Source organism: Malania oleifera, chromosome 9 (genome assembly GCF_029873635.1).
Source record: "Malania oleifera isolate guangnan ecotype guangnan chromosome 9, ASM2987363v1, whole genome shotgun sequence".
NCBI lineage: Eukaryota > Viridiplantae > Streptophyta > Magnoliopsida > Santalales > Ximeniaceae > Malania > Malania oleifera.
The window spans coordinates 81,086,353-81,108,093 of NC_080425.1; the positions used below are offsets into that span (position 1 = coordinate 81,086,353).

The 21,741-nt window shown below is 36.4% G+C and overlaps 1 protein-coding gene across 1 annotated transcript in view; it reads left to right on the forward strand.

The window, feature by feature from the left end:
- LOC131164134 (vacuolar protein sorting-associated protein 32 homolog 2-like) overlaps nucleotides 1–20,894 on the forward strand; it is a 35,677-nt gene extending 14,783 nt beyond the window's left edge. The window contains exons 6-7 of the mRNA XM_058121115.1: nucleotides 20,174–20,288; nucleotides 20,376–20,894. Of these exons, the coding sequence (XP_057977098.1) occupies nucleotides 20,174–20,288; nucleotides 20,376–20,567 (307 nt within the window). The 3' untranslated portion in view covers nucleotides 20,568–20,894. The remainder of the gene's footprint in view (nucleotides 1–20,173; nucleotides 20,289–20,375) is intronic.
- Nucleotides 20,895–21,741: the final 847 nt, after the last annotated feature.

A 21,741-nucleotide genomic window follows, 5' to 3' on the forward strand; every position in this document is an offset into this window, starting at 1 on the left:
AAACTAGTTCCTTTTCGGGCGGAACAAAAATCGTTACACACTCCTTCTGTAGGCTAGAGCCCGCCTCTCCAAGTGATACCACACACTCGGTCACTCCTTCAATAGGCTAGAGTAGTCACCTCTCCAAGCGATACCCCACGCTTAGTCAACGATCCAAACACCTTGAATTGTTCAAGAACTACAAGAAATATGAAGTAAATGTTGCGTACAAGAATACTCTCAAACAGAGCAGATTAGTACAAATTCAGTACTATGTACTTCAAGAATTTAAATATCAAGATGAAATATAATTGAAGCTCAAGTATAAGATATCACCAATTTCTTCTCTAGATGAATATCAACTGTAGTTCAGTAGAATTCTCCCAGCAAGAGTGTGAGCAAGAAAGAGCTTTGTGAGAGATTGAGAGTTGAATGCTTGAATACTGTGTGATTGCTTGGTTATTTTATTTCTTGGGTTTAAAGCAGTATTTATAGACTTTTTAGGATGAGTTTCCTTGTTTCCCAGGTTACTTGGAGTGTCCAACAAGTTTTTATAACGTTCATATTTGAAAAATCAATTTTTAGATTTTTCCCGTTGAAGTTTAAAATTCAAATTCCCGTTGGGTCAATTGGCTAGACAGGCGACTGGTTAGACATTTTAAATAGGGTTAGTCAGCTGGACAGATGGCTAAGACCCTTTTGTCTCCAGAAATTAATTTCACTAAAATTGTCAGTCTGCTGTCTGAACACAGTTCAAAAAGAGTCAGTCGATTGGGCTTGTCAATCGGCTGGCTGATCGTAGTTCAAATTGGTCAGTCAGCTGGGCAGTTAATCAATGGTTATATTTTTCAGTCGGCTGGGAAAATTCAGTGCGTTATGGTCAGTTGGCTGACCAGTCAATTTTTTCAATTCTATTTTTTTAAGCTTTTAAACCTTTTGTTATTTGAAAAAGTTGAATGTGACTTTTCAAAAACATTTTCCAGGGTTTAAAAAATATTGGTCTCTAAGTCCATATTTAACCCTAAAAGAGTTTCAAAAATATTTCAAAAGATATTTAAAATATTAAGCACTTACATAAAGACTTTTTATGAGTTTAGACATTCTAAGTACTTGAGTCTTCATGCTTGCTTTGCTTTTCTTTGGCTCTCTTGTATTGGTTTTCTTTGACTCTCTTGCTTTGCTTTTTTTTGGCTCTCTTGTCTTCAAGCTTTAAGCTTTTAGCACGTTCGCTTTAACATTCACACTCTCATGATCTTCAAGTTTTAATAGATATCATCTTTGCATCCATGATTTGAGCTTCATATGATCATCCTTCTTTGAAATATAAGCTTTTATGAATCTTTTTGTATACTTAACTTTGCTTTCTTATGGTTGTGTCCTGAAATGTCATCACTGAATCAAATATGTTAAGTTTCACTTGCTTGTTAGCATCAAAATAGGATGTTAAGCCTTGTAAGGCCAGCAATCTCCCCCTTTTTGATGATGATAAATAAGGAGCAAAAATTTGAGTGAGCCTTAAAAAGACTCCCCCTTATAATAAGCATCATCTCAACATATTTAACTATGTCAAAATCAATTTTAAAAACTCTTTTACTATCATGCTCATTACATCATTCATGTTCAAGATCATTCATGTGAAATACTTCTCCCCCTTTTGATACATATATCATGTTCAAATTTTTGCTCAAAACTTCTCCCCCTTTTGACATTAATAAAAAAGAGTAAGATATAAAAAATGATTAAGTTCAAATAAAATCATATTTTGAGCATATGAATATCAAACATGCATATCAAGCATATGTAGACACTCAATTCATTATTTTTCAATATGGCATGTATAGTGTGCTTCAATAGTCAAATAGTCATGATACCAATTTAAAATTTCAAACATTTCATTAATTCATGATATCAATTGAAAAATTAGGGAAAAATCATAATACAAACAATGAGTCATAATACTTCCCCTAAATTTAATACATTCAGATTTGATATCAATTATGCTTTCTAAATTTATCATCCCATGTTTCAAACATTGATTTATATCATGTATGTGCTCATGAATACTAATATTAAATACCAATATCATGTCAATGTCATAACATACTCATGGATATAATTATGCTTGTCATGCTCAAATATTAATTGATATACTCATGAATACCAATATACTTTATAGATACCAATGCTAATGTCACATTATGCACTGCTCATGGATACTTAAATTATTTAGATGCAAATTTTTCAATTTATCCATGTGATCCATTATTAGCGTGCATGGTCAAGAATTTATTTCACATTCATATATCAATATCATACCAAAATTTATGCTTATAAATCATGCTTAATAACTTTATGCTCAGATTTTCAAAATATAGTGAGCCATAAATCATCAATATTTTCATTGTCTTTAGAGTTTTCAAGATACCAATTTCAAGATATACACGTGTAGCATATTGCATATCATATAAGCATGGAGTATATCATTATCATGTGCATTGTATTTTTTCTTTGATTGTTCTTATGTTGCTCAAGTATCTCTTATTCTCAAATATATTTCATATTAAACTTGTTTAAAATTTGACCTTTAGCCAATCGGCTGAGCTTATGGTCAATCAGCTGACCTATCCGTTTCTCCTTAAGGTGTTTGTTCAGTCAGTCGGCTGAGCGTATGGTCAATCAGCTGACCTTTGTTTCTTTTAACGTTTGTTTCTTTCATAATTTTTTTGCCAAGCTCTCTTCTTTATCAAAATACTCATGTAGAAAGCTCAATTTGCTCCAGATTTTCTTTTCTTTTGATTTCATATAAACATCCAAACTTCATATATCTTAATACTTTCTAATTTAAGGCTTGTATGATTCATTGATTGATTAAGACCAAGAATTTTCATTAGTTTTAATAAGATAAGCATTAATAAGCTTGATTAATTTTTATCCTTATTCTCTATTTCAATTTTGTTCGATATCCTTGTTTGATTTTTCATAGATTTGATTTCAATTGAAGGATTTAGTCATAATATTTCATCTTGGTGCCCATACTTTCTTGGGTCCGGATGTTTTAACAAAAGATGTTTCTTTTACTTTCCATACTTGTTTGATTTTCAGACCCTTTCTCTTTAATGGACATTCAAACTTTATTTCCTTTTTTCTTACATAGGTAGTATGTGGTGTGAGTGTAAGCATTTGAAGAAGTGCTAGCATAATCTTTGGATGCTTTTGTAAAATATCCCATGTAGAGATTCTTTTTCTTTTTATTTTTAATTCCATTGAATCCTATGCTTTCTTTATTTAAAGACATTCTTTGTGAGCCAATCATTCTGTCAAAATTTTATTTTCCTTCTGTGAAATTGTAAATGATTTTGGCTTGATCCTCAATTTCTTTCTTAAGATCATAGATTTTTGAATTTTGTATGTTTTTACCATTTTTTTGATTTTGAGACATTTTTGTGATTTTATTCTCTAATTCAGAGATATATTGATCTTTCTCATTTTCCATAGAAGATTGGGATCTCAAGTCTTCTAATTCCTTCATCAACTTTTCATTCTTACTTTCTAATCTCTTGATTTTCAAGTCTTTTTCTTTTTCAGTAAGAATTTTAGATTCTAACTCTTTTCTCATAGCTTCATTCTTATTTTCTATTTTCTTGATTTTTGAATCTTTTTCACTTGCAGCAAGTTTAAGGGATTCTAACTCTTTCATAACTCCTTCATTCTTGTTTTTCAATGATATGTATCGTTTAGTCACATTAACGAACATCTTATGTACTTTGAATAAATCATTTTGAAGTTCTTCATAAGATGACATACACTCATCATTAGATTCTTTTGTTGAATCATCACAAGAACTATTTAAGGATTTGGATGAGGACCTTTCCTCATCGTCCCAAGCCATATAACAAGCAACCTCTTGGTTACTTGATTCATTATCAGAACTACTTGTACTCATATTGTCCCAAGTAGTGGCTTTCATTATCTTTTTCTTTTTCATTTTAAAATCTTTCTTAAGTAGTGGACATTCCGGTTTTATGTGTACATCTTTCTTGCAATTATAACATGTGGGGATTTTATTCTTTGATTTCTTTTCATTGGTTTCTTCTTCATCTGAACCCGAGTTTTGGACTATTCTTTTGAATTTATTTTTTCTTCTTAGTATTCTTGCAAGTTTCTTAGATATAAAGGCTAGTTCATCCTCTTCATCTTCACTACTAGAGTTTTCTTTTGAAGCTTTGAAGGCTATAGATTCTTGGGCTTTAGTTTTTCCACTTCTTTCATTCATTATCATTTCATATGTGAGGAGAGAACCTATGAGTTCATCTAAGGAGGTGTTTTTCAAATTTCTTCCTTTGGTTATTGCAGTAGCTTTTGGTTCCCATATAGATGGCAGTCCTCTAAGAATTTTTCGAATCATCTCATAGGTGGTGTATGTTTTTCCTAATGCATTTAGGGAGTTTATTATGTGGGTGAACCTAGTGTACATGCTAGTGATGGATTCTTCCGGGTTCATCCTAAAAGCTTCATACTCGCTAGTGAGCATATCGATTCGATTGCCCCTTACATCAATAGTACGTTCATAGGTAACTTCTAATTTATCCCAAATTTCTTTTACTGATTTACATGCCATGACTCTATTAAATTAATTCATATCAAGGGCACAATACAATGCATTCATAGTGCTACGAGCCGAGACAGAGGAAGGTGGGGGAGTCCAAGCAAACGATCAGAGAGGAGAGGTGGCTCGGACAGAACGGCTGGTTGCAGGGGAGCTCAGACAGATGGCGCTGAGTTGGGGGCGTCAGAAGAGGTTGAACAGAGTGAGCGCATGGGTAGACCGGCCATTCGCAGGACGGCCCTTCGCAGCTCGAGTCATCGTGGGCCAAGGCGTGGATCACGTGGCAGCTGGGCTGGGTGCTGGGCCGAACTCCCTTAACGGCTCATTGTTGTCTTACGTGTAAAGGGGCCAACGGTAGTTGAGCGCAGGGGGGGTATTCCAGAATAGTTAGTTAGATGTTGCTACGTATAAAACTGGGAGCAGCGGGAATAGGGGGTTTAGCTGGGAATCTGTTTTGTTTCTTTGTTTCTTTGGAGAGTGGCTCTCTCGAACCAGCCAACCTGTAACTTCATTTCTATTTTTTATTGCATTTAGTATTCGTTCATTCATTCCATTTTCTTATTGAAATTCATCCATTCATTTCCCTCATTCCATTTTCTTATTGAAATTCATCCATTCATTTCCTTCATTCCATTTTCTTATTGAAATTCATCCAATCATCTAGTTCACACTAGGAGATTCATTACAATTGGTATCAGAGCCAAACTCCTACCACCATGGAAGAGGAAACTCGCATGAACCAGATGTGGGAGTCCATCGCTGCCCTAAAGAGATCACAAGAAGAGCAGCAAATCACTCAAGCCGAACAGCAGAAGCTACTCATCACCATGACTCAACAGTTGGGAGCTCTCTTCGATGCTGTGAAGCTTCTCGGCAAGCAGAAACTCGACCAGGAAGGACTAGGAGAAACATCGAGCCATGACTTCAGATACCAACACCGTGAGAGCTTCAATGGGGAGCAACACATTATAGACAGAGCAGAGGCAGAGACATTAGCGTTCCAGGCGGAGATCATCCTCCGCGAACTTATCAGTAACTCCTCCGATGCTCTGAACAAAATTCCGATGAAGGGTGAGGCGCTCAACGAGGAGGGGGTTGATGAGATGGACGGTGACAATCAGTGCAAGATCATGAAGCTCGACGCTAAGGAGTCGCTTGTCGAGCACATCCAATTCTGTAGGGTCTGTAGAAAGGGGATTAAGCGAGATGTCAATCTGAGAAAGCACATGCAAGCTCACGAAAATCAGCTCACAACCCTAGAAGCGCTTGTCAAGCCACTGAGCTACACTGAGACCAAGAAGACGAGGTTCTTGTGCCCGTTCCAGGGTTGCAATCATATAAAACCTCACTATCTTGTGTTTGGTTTGATTTCCTTGATGAAGTCATCGGCGGGTGTCTCGAAAGCGAGTTCTATGGGGGCTTTCGAAATGTCTTCGTTCAAGGGTCCTCCTATAATGGAGTTTTTGCAAGGGTCAAAGCCGCTTCTTGCTAGCGGGGTCTCGGTAGATGAGGAAATGGATAAAAGGGGAATATGGTGTTATGAGGATGAAGATGATGAGAAATATGAAGAGATTTTTGAGCAGTTCGCTGAGATTTCTGAGAAGTTTGGTCAAAAGGGACTGGAGAGGAGCAATTGGCTTGCACGATTGCTGAATTTTTGTTGGGAGGACGTGAATGCTAATTTTATGGCTTTGACTGTGAGTCTATTGTTTCATTCCTTTTTAACGGTGGAATGCACCAGGCATATTTTTATGCATGCTTTATATCATGGAATTTGTTCCAAAGAAAACAGAGCCATTAAAAAAGAGGTACTGAATTTGGTTTCTAATGGATTGGAAGGCAACTTGTTATCTGTTCTCCAAAACCCTCTATCTTCTAGCCATCCTGAGCATATGGATGTTGATTTGTTCACTTTGTGGGCTGAGGAGATATTGATAGAAGAAAATTTGGTATTGGACATCCTTCTCCTTGCTTATTATGAGTCATTTTGCAGTTGCAATAGTGAGCAATGGAAAAAAATATGCTCAATTTATAAGGGAATCATATTTGGGTCATTTAACTGTGGAAAGATGGTAGTATCCATTGAAGTAATGCTGTCAATTTATCATGCCAAAGTTCGACTTTCACTTATCTTTATAGAAACCTTGGACCTGAGCAATCCTCTTCAAATGATTCATGATGAAACACCGTTCACGCAGGGTTCCTTGGTGGCTTCTGTGACTGATATGCAAAAGCTAGATACTATAAATTCTGGTTTTGATGTGTTTCAAACAAAAGAAGCTGGGCCTTCAATTCTTACATGGGCAGTGCTTCTTTGTTTAATTTCATCACTTCCAGGAAAAAGGGAAATTAATTTGTTAATGGAGATTGACCATATCAGGGTTGCTTCGTCAAGTTTTTGAGGCAGCATCATTGAACAATTTTCTTGAGATCCTTCAAAGCGATGTATTGGAGGATTTTGATGTACCTGTTGCTGGTTATAGAAGTGTTATGAGAACATTTGTTTTTGCACTTATAGCGTCTTATGAGATCAATCATCAGGTAGAAGATAATATGTTGCAGTGGGATGAAGATACTCTAGAGTCACACCATCCCTCTCAAGCAGATTGGATTCGTCACTATGTGGAGCAACAAGAAGAGGATGAATCTAAAATGTGGAAAGATAATGCAGTAAATGTGGGTTATGATGAGCAGGCTATTTCCGTGGTTGAGAGAGTTGCTCATGAGCGCCGTGAACCCTCACCTGGTTTGGATAGTTCTCTCGTTGGTTATCAAGTTCATCTTGATAGTGTAAGGAGCGAGAAAACGAAGCTTCTATTATGCACAACAAGCATTCTTCTGAGGAAAACTGCAGCTGACAGCAACTTGCCTGGTGTTACTCATGTCATTGTTGAGGAAGTGCATGAGCGGTCTCTTCTAGGTGATTCTCTGCTTATTGTTTTGAAGAATTTGGTTGAGAAACAATTTGTTGATGGCACTCAGAAGTTGAAAATTATCATAATATCAGCAACATCCGATTCAAACTTATTTTCAAGATATTTTGGTCATTGCCTAGTTGTTACTGCTCAAGGCCGAACACATCCTATTACCACAAACTTCCTGGAGGATTCATATCAGAGCCTCAACTACCATCTTGCTTCAGATTCTCTTGCATCTATACCAAATAAGTCATTCAGGAAAGCAAAGCCTCCAAAAGGTCCCATGAGCCACCAGAGGGGGGAGAAAACTCTCATCTTATCTGCTTGGGGTGACGAATCTCTGCTCTCTGACGATTATATTAATCCATACTATATTCCTGAGAATTATCAATCATTCAGTGAGCATACTTGTCTTAATTTGAAAATATTGAATGAAGATGTGATTGATTATGATCTTCTTGAAGATTTGGGTTGCCATATTGATGAAATTGATGTCGAAGGTGCCATACTCATATTTTTTCTTGGAGTCTCAGAAATTAGTGTGTTGCTTGATAGAATGGCTGCTACATATCATTTTGTTGGGGCATATTTTGATTGGATTCTTCCTTTACCGTCATCCATAGCTGCTGCAGATCAGAAAAAAGTGTTTCTACGAACCCCCCATGGCATACAAAAGGTTATAATTGCAACTAGTATTGCAAAGACTAGCATAACAATGGATGAGATGGGTTTTATCTCCTCGAATTTCACTTACAATAATCTCATGGGTCTCTACACACAAGCTGGCATGCTTGAGAAAAGTCCCAACGTGCTATTAAGGATGAAGGAGAATGGGTTCTCTCCCAATAATTTTAGCTACAGAATTTGTAGTAACTCGAATGGTACAAGATCTGATATTGAGAACATGGAGAAACTTCTAGAAGAAATGGATAGTGAACCTGACATTTCCATGGATTGGAGCACTTCCGCCATGGTGGCTAATTTCTACATTAAAGAAAATATTAATGTGAAAGCAATTGCAGCTTTGAAGAAGGTTGAGGATGAAGAAGAGAAGGTGACTTCACTATTATCTGAGCTCCAGTTCGAAGAGGTCAGAGTAGGGGAAGTTTTGAGGAGAGCTTCTGTTGAAGTTGTTGAGGGACAAAAGAAGGAGGATGCGTGGAAGTGGTATCACAAGTGGAAGGAGAAGTTTCCTCACCTTGTGGGCAAGGTGCTCAAAAGGGGAGGGTATTGCTACGAGCCGAGACAGAGGAAGGTGGGGGAGTCCGAGCAAACGACCAAAGAGGAGAGGTGGCTCGGACAGAATGGCTGGTTGCAGGGGAGCTCAGACAGATGGCGCTGAGTTGGGGGCGTCAGAAGAGGCTGAACAGAGTGAGCGCATGGGCAGACCGGCCATTCGCAGGACGGCCCTTCACAGCTTGAGTCATCGTGGGCCAAGGCGTGGATCACGTGGCAGCTGGGCTGGGTGCTGGGCCGAACTCCCTTAACGGCTCATTGTTGTCTTACGTGTAAAGGGGCCAATGGTAGTTGAGCGCAAGGGGGGTATTCCAGAATAGTTAGTTAGAGTTTGCTATGTATAAAACTGGGAGCAGCGGGAATAGGGGGTTTAGCTAGAGAATTGGGAATCTGTTTTGTTTCTTTGTTTCTTTGGAGAGTGGTTCTCTCGAACTAGCCAACCTGTAACTTCATTTCTGTTTTTTGTTGCATTCAGTATTCGTTCATTCATTCCATTTTCTTATTGAAATTCATCCATTCATTTCCTTCATTCCATTTTCTTATTGAAATTCATCCAATCATCTAGTTCACACCAGGAGATTCATTACACATAGCACTTGAATTTACTTGTAACATCCTATGGTCATTGTCGGTCTATTCTTTTTCTTTTGTGGGTACTTCTTTACCATTTACAAGTTTGGTAGGGATAAGGTCACCATGTGTGACAACCTTCCAAGCTTTCCAATCCATAGTTTGAAGGTAGATTTTCATCTTTTGTGTTCAAAATGTATAATTTAAACCACAACAAATGGGAGACCTAGTTGAAGATTGACCCTCTCCCAAGGGAGCTACGCCTAAGTGTGTCGTATAGATCTTTATATAACTACTTGTTAGGATTTGTTATAACCACTCTCTGATAACAATTGAAAACTAAGGTGTAGTCCCAAGAGGGGGGGTGAATTGGGTTAAAAAAATTCTTTTAATACTTTTCAAGAATCCTTAACCTTTTTTAATTCTTTTAATGAATTTTTGACTTGTTGATTTATCCAATACACAACAAATACTTAAGTCTTTTTACAATTCTAAAAAACAATATTCAATCCACAACCATATATCAACACGACACAAGTAAATAAAACTTAAACAATCAACCAACCATTCATCAATCAAAGTGTTTAATCCACCAATACCAAATCAAGATAGCCTTTTGGAAATTTTCAGCTTTTCAAGAATTCAAGATATTTTCTTGTTTGCAGCCCTGTAAATATGTGTAAGCCCTATAGTGATGAAACTTGTTTCTTCAATGCAAACTAAAACTCAAATTCCCAACAACTCAGAATTTAAATAAACTCGTAGTTAATTTGTCTTTGGGTGTTAACCAATCAACCTACTCCCTTTTGAGGTTTCTGCAAAGTATTGATCAACTAACGTACTCCTTTTAGGTTTCCGCAATCCCAAATCAAAATTAAACCTTGGTTTATTTAATTTCTGATCCACGTAGTTTTTATGATTAAGGAATTCAAAGCATCCACGCAGTTTATATGTTTGCTGAAAATAAAGAAAGTAAGGGAAAGAGGGTGAGACCGGGTTTTTTACGAGGTTTGGCTTATCCCCAGCCTACATCCTTGCCTTTGGCAGACCACCAAAGGATTCACTAAACTAGTTCCTTTTCGGGCGGAACAAAAATTGTTACACACTCCTTCTGTGGGCTAGAGCCTGCCTCTCCAAGTGATACCACACACTCGGTCACTCCTTCAATAGGCTAGAGTAGTCACCTCTCCAAGCGATACCCCACACTTGGTCAACGATCCAAACACCTTGAATCGTCCAAGAACTACAAGAATTACGAAGTAAACGCTGCGTACAAGAATACTCTCAAATAGAGCAGATTAGTACAAATTCAGTACTATGTACTTCAAGAATTTAAACCTCAAGATGAGATAGAATTGAAGCTCAAGTATAAGATGTCACCAATTCCTTCTCTAGATGAATATCAGTTGTAGTTTAGTAGAATTCTCCCAGCAAGAGTGTGAGCAAGAAAGAGTTTTGTGAGAAATTGAGAGTTGAATGCTTGAATGCTGTGTGATTGCTTGATTATTTTATTTCTTGGGTTTAAAGGAGTATTTATAGACTTTTTAGGAGGAGTTTCCTTGTTTCCCAAGTTACTTGGAGTGTCCACCAAAGTTTTTATAACGTTCATATTTGAAAAACTAATTTTTAGAATTTTCACATTGAGGTTTAAAATTCAAATTACCGTAGGGTCAGTTGGCTGGACAGGCGACTGAGTAGGCATTTTAAACAGGGTCAGTCGGTTGGACAGGCGGCTGAGACTCTTCTGTCTCCAAAAATTAATTTCAGTAAAATTGTTAGTCGGCTGGGCAGTTAATCAACAGTTATATCTGTTAGTCGGATGGGAAAATTCAGTGCGTTCTAGTCAATCGGCCGACGAGTCAATTTTTCCAAAACTTCTATTTTTTTTAAGCTTTTAAAGCTTTTGTTATTTGAAAAACTTGAATGTGACTTTTCAAAAATATTTTCCAGGGTTTAAAGAAAATTGGTCTCTAAGTCCATATTTAACGCAAAAGGAGCTTCAAAAATATTTCCAAAGATATTTAAAATATGAAGCACTTACATAAAGACTTCTTATGACTTTTGACATTCTAAGTGCTTGAGTCTTCATACTTGCTTTGCTTTTCTTTGGCTTTCTTGTCTTCAGCTTTAAGCTTTTAGCACGTTCTCTTTAACATCCACACTCCCATGATCTTCAAGCTTTAATAGATATCATCTTTGCATCCATGCTTTGAGCTTCATATGATCATCCTTCTTTGAAATATAAGCTTTCATGAATCCTTTTGTATACTTGGCCTTGCTTTCTTATGGTTGTGTCCTAAAGTGTCATCACTTAACCAAATATGCTAAGTTCCATATGTTTGTTAGCATGAAAGCAGGATGTTAAGCCTTGTAAGACCAACATTTCATTTACTTGTTTCTTAGTGTTCTACTCTGTTCGATTACCACTTGACCTGAAAATTTTACGCTCTTAGATTGTGGGACAACAATGTTCTTGTTGAATAATTGGGTAAAATGGAAGATCTCACTTCAATGATAGGTCTCTCCCTTTATTTATAATATATGTCAAGTACAATGGCAATGACCATAATACCCTTACTAACTCACACTTACTAACATAACTCTTAACACATAGTAATATTGCTAAATGACTAAATAACCATTAACACTCCCCCTCAAGCTGGAGCATACATATCATATGCTCCTAGCTTGTTACAAATGAATTTCACACAGGCACCTCCCAAGGCTTTAGTTAACAAATCAGCAAGCTGAAACTCAAACTTCACATGAATGGTTGTTATGAGTTTTTGTACAAGGTTCTCACAAATAAAGTGATGATCAACTTCAATATGCTTTGTCCACTCATGGAAGACCGAGTTGGAAGAATATGAATAGCAACTCGATTATCACACTTCTACTCCATAGGCTAAGAATGTGGAAAACCTAGTTCTTTTAGCATGTTCTTTAACCAAACAAGTTAACCAAACAAGTTCACATGTAATTTGCGCCATGGCCCTATACTCTAACTCAGCACTTGACCTAGCCACCGCAATTTGTTTCTTATTTCTCTAAGACACCAAATTACCATCAACAAAGAAATAGTACTCAGTTGTGGATCTTTGGACGGAAGGTGACTTGGCCCAATCTGCATTTATATATCCCTAAATACGAGTGACCCTGATCCTTAAATAAGAAACCTCTCCTTGGTGCACTTTTGAGATATCTCAAAGTGCGAATTACTGCATCCTAGTGACTTGTTCTTGGGGATCTAGAAACTAAGGGATCTAGAAACTAACTCACAACACTTGTTGCGAAGGATATAGCTGATCTAGTGACTGAGATAATTCAACATTACGACAAGTCTTCGGTATCGACGTGGGTTAAACTTACTATTGGGATCCATGGGTGTAACAACAGGTTTGGATCCTAATAACCCTATCTCATCTAAAATATTAAGAACATACTTCCTCTATGACAAGACATGTCCCATACGAGATCTCGATCCTTCTATACCCAAGAAGTGCTTCAATGGTCCCAAATCCTTAAATCTAAAGCTTACTCTGTAGGAAAAAAGCTTTAGGTACTGGATGCCTCGATTATCGTTACCATTGATCACAATGTTATCCATATACACAATAAGCAAAGCCCCGTCAGATGGAGTATGATGATAAAATGCAGAGTTATCCACTACACACTGTCGGGGGCCAAACTCAAGTACATCAACACTAAATCGGCCAAACTATGCTTAGGGAGTTTGTTTTAATCTATATAATGATTTCTTATGTCTACACACCGATCCTGACTCCCCCTAAGCAACAAACCTAGGTGGTTGCTCTATATATATCTCCTCATGAAGGTCACCATGTATGAAAGCATTCTTTACATCTAACTAATGTAGAGGTCAATGACAAGTAGTGACTAAATAGATGAATAAACGTATTGAGGTAAGTTTAGCGACTAGAGAGAGAATATGCCTGAATAGTCCAAACCATACACCTAAGTCTATCTCTTAACAACAGGGCAGACCTTCAAACGAACCACAAAACCATTAGGATTGACTTTTACATTGTACACCAACAACAACCAACCACACACTTAGTAGGAGGAAGAGGTACCAAATCTTAAATATCATTATCATGTAACACACACATCTCTTCAACCATTGCAATTCTCCATCCAGAATGAGATAGGGCTTCAGAAATAGATTTTGAAGAGTAACAAAAGTTAGAGTACTAATGGAATAGTAATAAGAGGGTGACAAAAAATCATAACAAACAAAATTAGAGATTGGATGTTGGGATAATCCAAGTGACGGAAAGGACTCAACTGGATGAATATGTAAGAGGATTGGGCACAAATTATAGGTTCGGATTTAGAAGGCAAGTCAAAGGAAGAGACTCATCAAAGTCAACAAAACTCAAGGAATTAGAGTAGTATGGTGTAGACTCAAAAAAGGTGACATTGACAGAGATAAAGAATCGATGTAAAGTAGGGCTATAAAATTGATATCCCTTTTGAGTGTTCATAGCCCGGAAAAATACATTTGATAGCACGAAGATCCAACTTATCCATTCCTTGAGTTAATCAATGGACAAAGGACACAACCAAATATATGAGGAGGAAGGGAGAACAAAGGAGCCTTAGGGAAGATAATTGAATATAGGATTTTACTGCCAAGGACAGAGGATGACATTTTATTGATAAGGGAGCAAGTTGTGAGCACAATGTCATTCCATAAACTTTTGGGACAGTCATTTGATACAATAGGGTATGATTGACTTTAAGAATATGTTTGTTTTTCCGACCCTGCAACTCTATTTCGTTGTGGAGTGTGGGCACAAAGGGACGGATGGATCATACCAAAATTAGTCATATAGGTAGTGAATTGGGTACTGAAGTACTCCTTAGCATTATCATTATGAAGTATCCTAATTGACATATCAAATTGAGTCTTTATTTGATAATAGAAGGCACAAAAGATATTAAACAACTTAAAATGCTCTTTCATTAAATGTAACCAAGTCATCCTGGAGTAGTCATCTACAAATGTAACAAAGTACCAAAACCCCAGCTTAAATGTGACACAACTAGGACCCCAAATATTGGAATGGATTAGCATGAAAGGACTAACCACCCGTTTTCAACTTGGAAAGCAAAAAAGAATGTAATGATGTTTTCCTAATTGACAAGAGTCACTCTCAAGATTAGACATAGAATTCAATGTAGGAACTAGCTGTTTTAACTTGTCCAAGGATGGGTGACCCAGGCAACAATGGATTTGAAGTGGTTTAGCTGTAGCTGTGCAGACAATAGAAGGAGAAAGCAACTCAAAGTAGTAAAGCCATGAGCCTCACGTCCTGTGCCAATTGTTTTCCTCATCTTCAGATTTTGAATAACCACAAAATCAGAAATGAAAGTGACAAAACAATTTAGTGACTTTGTGAGCTTACTAACTAACATGAGATTGAAAGGGGATTTGGGAGTGTATAAAATAGAAGAAAGAGAGATGGAAGGAGTAGGATTTACTATTCCTATCCCCTTAACAGTAATGGTGGACCCATCAGCAAGGGTAACTTGAAGTAGATTTTTATGATATTGGAGGATAGAAAAGAAGTTGGTTGCAATTGTTATATGGTCAATGGCAGCAGAATCGATAACCCAAGGACTAGTGGGAAAGATACTGGATGACATATAGATTGTAGGTTTACCTTCCTGGGCAAAATATGCAATGTGATAAGATGCTTGTTGAGACGATTGATGCTATAGAAACCTTGAATACTCTTCTTCTGATATAGTCACATTATGCAGTTCACTCGAACAAGTGACTAAGAGGGAACCATACTTTTGGGATTTGCAAACCCCATCCCAACACTCACAAACTTAGACCAATGATGACAAGATTAATTGCTGGAACAATTGAAACAACCCTGACCAAGGTGACCCACCATGAATGAGTCACAAATAAATCATTACAAGGCTGCCACAACACCAAGAAACTGAGACGCAGCCCCAAGAAACCAACACACAACACTGGAACAAATGGAGAGGTGAACCACCGAGAATACCATGGACAAATCACCAACAAACTTATATAACACAGCCACAGCCTCATAAAAACAGCTTATGAACACTACGAGAAAGCAACACACAGCACTGAAACAATTGGACAGGTGAACCGCTGAAACTTCCATGGACAAATCACCAACAAACTTATATAACACTGCTACGGCCTCTCAAAAACAGCTTATGAACACTACCACTGCTCCAAGAGAGTCAGCAATGACCTTTACCAACACCGAAAAACAACTAACGAATTACCACAAGTTCATGGTCAAAACAATGATTAGATCTTTGAGCAAAACACATGCCCAACAGCTTGATATTTTGATCTATGGAAGGAATTAGTACATTGAATAAAAACCCACTGTTTGTCAGACCCTGTAAACTCAATAACCATTGACAAACAGCTTCACGAAGCATCAAACCAACCATTCCTTGGTGCCGCACATGAGCAATTAAAAAAGGTGATATCTTTGGACAAAAAAATCACGAAAAACTCCATTAATATGTTTATAGAGGTATTCAACCACTGCTGGATGATTTTGGGTCAAAAACATGCCTGAAAGTAGCTTGGCGCATGGGGTCGGCCCTGGCGCCTTCCGCCAGTGTGTGAGGGCATGGGGGGCACTGCCTGCAGATGAGATTTCAGTGGAGGGCAGATCAGCAGTGTCTGTGGGTGATAATGTTGTTGTGCAAAATCTGTAGCAGATTGTGTGCTCCTGAACTGGCAGTGTTGCCCAGGAAATTTCCAGCAACTGGTCTGACTTCCAGCAGCTGCTGACTGTTTTCTAGGGCTATTGTGTTGCTGGAAATTCTTCTATGGTGGTAGATATGCGGCAGATTTAGGGTTTTAGGCTTCGGTTTTGATGGTGGTTGTAACAATTAGGGTTTAGGTTTCAAAATCATGCTCTGATACCATGTTGAATAACTGGGTAAAATGGAAGACCTAGCTTCAATGATAGGACTCTCCCCCTATTTATAATATATGTCTAGTACAATACCAATGACCATAATACCCTTACTCACACTTACTAAAATAATTCTAACACAATAATAATGCTTAATGACTAAATAACCATTAACAATACTCAAAGCCTTAACTCCTCATGTGCAAGTCAGTTGCATCTGTACAGTAAGAAAACAATAAAGAACACACATTGTGGGGAATTGGATGAATTCTAATAGATAGAAGATACACATAGGAAACAAGAATTGAACCGTAGACCTCATGGCAACAATGAGTCTAGTATCAAGTTAGATTAGATTATCACTCAACCTAACAGGTTAAGCTGTAAGGTTGTGCGCCAACAATGTATGTAGAGCCTTAACATAGACCATTTGCCCATAACTTTCTATAATGCCCTCATTTATTTATGCATATGTGACAGCCTTTAAAGTCACGATTTTACCTGAAATCTGAAGTTATTTGGTTGTGGACGAACAGTGTAGATGGAGTCTTGGCAATCCCCTACATGTGTAGCTCAATTGCTGTGGAGAGTTAAACAAACAATGAATAATATCCACTATGGAGAATAAGATAATTCGTAACAAACAAACAATAAATGTGTGCAACAAGAATAGAACTCAGGATTTCTTGGCAACCAATGCCATATTAAGCTGTTTTTGGACCAACAATGTATATCAAGCCTTAGAATAGATATTTCACACATTATGCTTATCTGAAAAAAATTTATGAGATTATGTTGGTTAGATCATGTATTGTTCTATTTAGCATTTTTTTTCCTATTGTTCTTTTTTTCTCTTGTGAAACAGTTGTCTCAATTTCAAAAAATTGGGATTATTCTTCTACACGCGCATTTGCGCACACATATTTTTATATATATAATAATAGAATTCTTTTATTGATATAATAGCAAGTAGCATTTGAAAGATGTGGATGAGATAGTTGTGGCAATGCTAGGTTCTATGAAGTTGTACTTCTAGCATCACCACAAATCTTTCATCCTTAATACTGGAACTTCATATGTGATAAGACAATTTCTCACTGAAGGTAATCTCCTAGTATTGGGTGGTATATTGCCTTTGGAGTCATCACCCCTCTAGAAAATGCAATTGCCTCTTTTATGGGATGTGTCTTTTGAAGAAATGGAAGAATGTTGTGATATGAAATTTTAGTTAAAGAAACGTCAAAATGTCAAATGTAGGATCTGGAGATAAAGGAGGTCACAACAGGTTGTTTCACATTCACTCTTCATACGAATATTGTTAGGGATTTTGGCTTCAAAATTTCTACATGTTTGTTGCTGTGAGTTCATGTATGTGATGATGATCAAAAGTTCTAAAAACCTAAGCAAAATCCGAGACATCCAATTTTCAAACTTATCTTCTGACATATTAAAGACCAGTATAATATTAGCAGCAGGTACTGACCTGAAGCCTCAAAGAAATTTGGGCTTTCAACAATTTTTTCGACATGGGCATTGGTTGAGATTTTGTTGGAAATTGGACGGTAAAATATGATTACAATGCTGCCCTGAGTCATGTGTTGATATGCTCTCCTTTAAGCCATTCATTCATCTGGTGTATGCAAAATAGGTTCCATAGTAAACTTACTCCAACACATAGTGGAGCCCAACTGTAACACCTTGTTGTTCTCCTATAGTTTGGATTTCTAAAGACAAACCAAATATCCTCTTGTATGAACCTTTAAAGAATGGAATTTTGTATCCACAGAATGCAAAATCCAGAACGTTTTTGAAAATCTGTGATAACAGGTGATGAGAGTGAAAAGAGGAGTTTTTTGCCCTAATTGTGGGTTTTGGTTTGGTTATGTTTAGTTTTAAGGATATTGGAAGTTTAGAACCAAACCAAAATATTTTAATTCTGTAAAATTAGAATCAGCCTAGCCAATATCCTTGGAACTGAACTGAACTGAAGCTTTTCGGTTTAGTTCTTGGGCAAAATGAACTTTGAATTGTGCAAAATTATGGGTCCAACAAATAGCCATTGACAAATTTAATCTGAGACATATGTGGGTCATTTACATTCAATGTTAAAGATAATTAGTTTATTATAAACACCCTCGATTGCAAACTTAAAACATTTCATTTTTAAATAAAAACAACAAAAAGATATGCTTGTTGCTTAATTTGATCATGAGTTGAATTTTCTTAATTTATCCAGATGCTAGTCCAACAGATTGAACAAAATTAAAAGCACTCAAAGTTCCAAGTCCTAAGTCCAAAAATTCCAAGTTTGCAAAGTTGCAATTTAAAATGCATTCCATTTTCAATCTATTAAAAGAATAACTTGAAAATAAATTGATCTAACTAAAAACATTTAACCCTAGTTCGAAGTTCCCAAAGTTCATGTCACATTATCTCAACTTAAAGCAAACGAAAAAGGCAAGATGGGAGTGTCCAAGTTCAAGTCTTAGGTGAAGATATCTTAGTGATACTAAAATTATGTATCCTAATTTTAATTCAGTTATGTAATATAAATTATGTATATTATCCAAAAATTAATAAAAATACATTTTGATTGAGTGGTCCATGATCACATAAATTGGCGAAAAAGGATTCATATAGCTTACCCTACCTAGTGGGACTTAAGGCTTGCTTTTGTTGTTGTTGGTTATGCGTTGAATCTCCGCTTAAAAATCAACAGCTTAAGTCTCAGTTTTACCAATTCTTTTATAAATACATATATAATTTCATTTAGAAAATTTTTTATATTCCTTTGGGTCTGTTTGGAGAGGTTTGTTTCTAATTCAGTTCAATTCAATTTGGCTCAGCTCCACTTATTGGTATAACCAAGAACAGCATGAAACTGGTTCTTGGCTTTCTAGAATTTGAACCTACCCAAATACTCAATCCTAGGCCCCAAAGTGGGGATCATGGCTAGGGGAGCAGCCTGCTGCACTCCAAGAACCTATATGATGGTGTTGTCTGCAGAAGTTGTGAAAATTATTGCCAGCTTCTGCCTCGAGGACTTTTAGATGCAGTAGGTTTCTGTCTATCGCGTTAAAAGATGAAAACATGACTAAATTAGATGGTATAATTTTTTAAATACCACACAATAAACGCGGGCAACAAGACTAGAACTCAGGACTTCCTGGTAACCAACTCTGATACCATGTTAGATTACTATTTTATCTAAAAGTTTAAGCTGTTAGGTTGTGGGCCAACAATGTATATGAAGCTTTAATAGTACCTACTCTAAAACACACTGAAGTGTTGAAATTCTTTCTAAACTATACTCCGGATTAACCACTATTGGCTAAAAGCTTAGGTCTCTATCTTAACCAAATATTAGATGTAGAAACTTTTGTGTCTTTGGGTTAATTCTTAATGGACCCCTAGTGGAAATTCATAGTTAACATGTTTGTGAAATCTCATAATCGAACTTTTAATTATTGTGGATAAATCATTATAAAAATGATTATCTATTTATCATATTTATTTTTATTTTGCATTAGCGCATTTTTTTGGATTGTAGGTTACTGTTATTACTATTTTAAAACCTTGAATAGAAGCTGTATTTTACTGTGTTGTCTCTTCCCCTTCCCCTGCCAAATAATAATCAATAAATAAATAAAATGAACAAAAAAATAAAATAAATAAATGAATAAATATATTAAAGAAGAACAGAGAACTCCAATTCTGGGCTAGTCTAATTTTTGTTAGATTTTTTTAACAAATATTTGAAGCTAGTTTTGTTAGAATAGGTTTTGCAAAGGATTATTCTAGCCATTACTATTTATTTGTGAGCCTCTCATCATTACTATTTAGTTGGTTACAATTTTTTGGGTGATTTTGGGAGATGGTGACAATCATGAATGTCAAATTGACACCTTATTTAACAGAAACGTTGACGACGTGGACAAGACAATGGATGAGATTAATGAGCAAACTGAGAGCTTGAAACAGATTCAGGAAGCATTGTCAGCTCCCATGGGTTCAGCAGCTGATTTTGATGAAGTAATCAGCAGTACCTTTTTCTTTCTGTGTATCATTTGGTTATTTTTTTATTTTAAAACTATAAAACTGAGATATCCACAATTGCAGGATGAATTGGAAGCAGAGCTCGAGGAACTAGAAGGAGCTGAGTTAGAAGAACAGCTTCTTCAGCCAGCTTCTACTGCCCCTGCTGCTTCAGCTCATGTTCCAGCTGGTGGGCAGACAACCCATCCAGCTCCACAGAAGACCACACCAGAGGAAGATGAGCTTGCTGCTTTACAAGCAGAGATGGCTCTATAAACAGGGTTTCCTTTTGAAGAAACACTGCAAAATAACCTTGTTACACAAATTGCTAATTACTATTGAAGGCAATCTATCACCCTTGTATAACCACTAGTACATCTCTTTGTAAATTATTTAAGCCTTTATCCAACTTCAGGCATTTTGCCTGGTTACCAAACTCTTTTTGCTGTTATTTAGGTTGTAAATAGAAATTCAAGAGAATATACAGCTTGAAGTAAAGGGAAGCAGGAACAGTCCATAGAGATTGCAGACAGCTGTGTGGAAGCTAATGGTGCAGCTGTTTGCAACTTGCAGATTCACTGTTTCATTCACTGACTTGCAGTAGCCTTGACTTTTGTTTTCTTTGCTTAGGTTTCTCTGTACACTCTCTCTCTCTCTCTCATTGAAACTACTTCCTCTTTTTTCCGTTAAAAAATATGCATATAAGTTTAAATAAAGAAAAATATAAAATATTTACTTTTAATAATCATACATATTTGCATTTTGAACTTGATATTTTACATAAACTCATTTTAAAAGCAGGGAACTCGTCATGGGATTTACCTAAGGGGATGCATTTTGGCAGTGTAGCAGAAATTTTTCAGTAAGAACACATATTTCAATAGTGTATACCATTTTGGGAATGAAATAGTATTGTCCAGAAAACACACTTTTATAAGATTTAATTTGTAATAGGTGAAAATCTGATTCCAAAAGTATAGCTAATTTTTTTACTTTCATGTGCATTTTTATAGCTAATTTTTAACTTTCTGTGCATTTTAACAATCTCTCTCTCTCTCTCTCTCTGGACGTCCATTTAATTAGTTTTTACTTTGTCATGTACGCCCGTTCTGCAGCTGTGTTAATTGACTTAGCTAGGTACTAAAATATGAATTTTTTTTTTTTTAATAGTCCAGGAAATAATTAAGAGGAACGGTTCTTTGGCATATTGGTCAATGTATAAATCGTCCCATGGACCTTCCAGTTGATCTAAATCATTTAACCCTATTTGGTATTATTGATGTTTTATATTTTATATTTTTATTTCACTACAGTAAAAAAAAAATTATAAAAATGCGTTTGTTTCTATTTTTGTTGTCAATTTTTAACCATTTTCTAAAAAAAATTGATAATTACATTTTATGGTTTTAAGGTGTTTTGATAACCTATTTTAAAAAATTTTAATATCTCA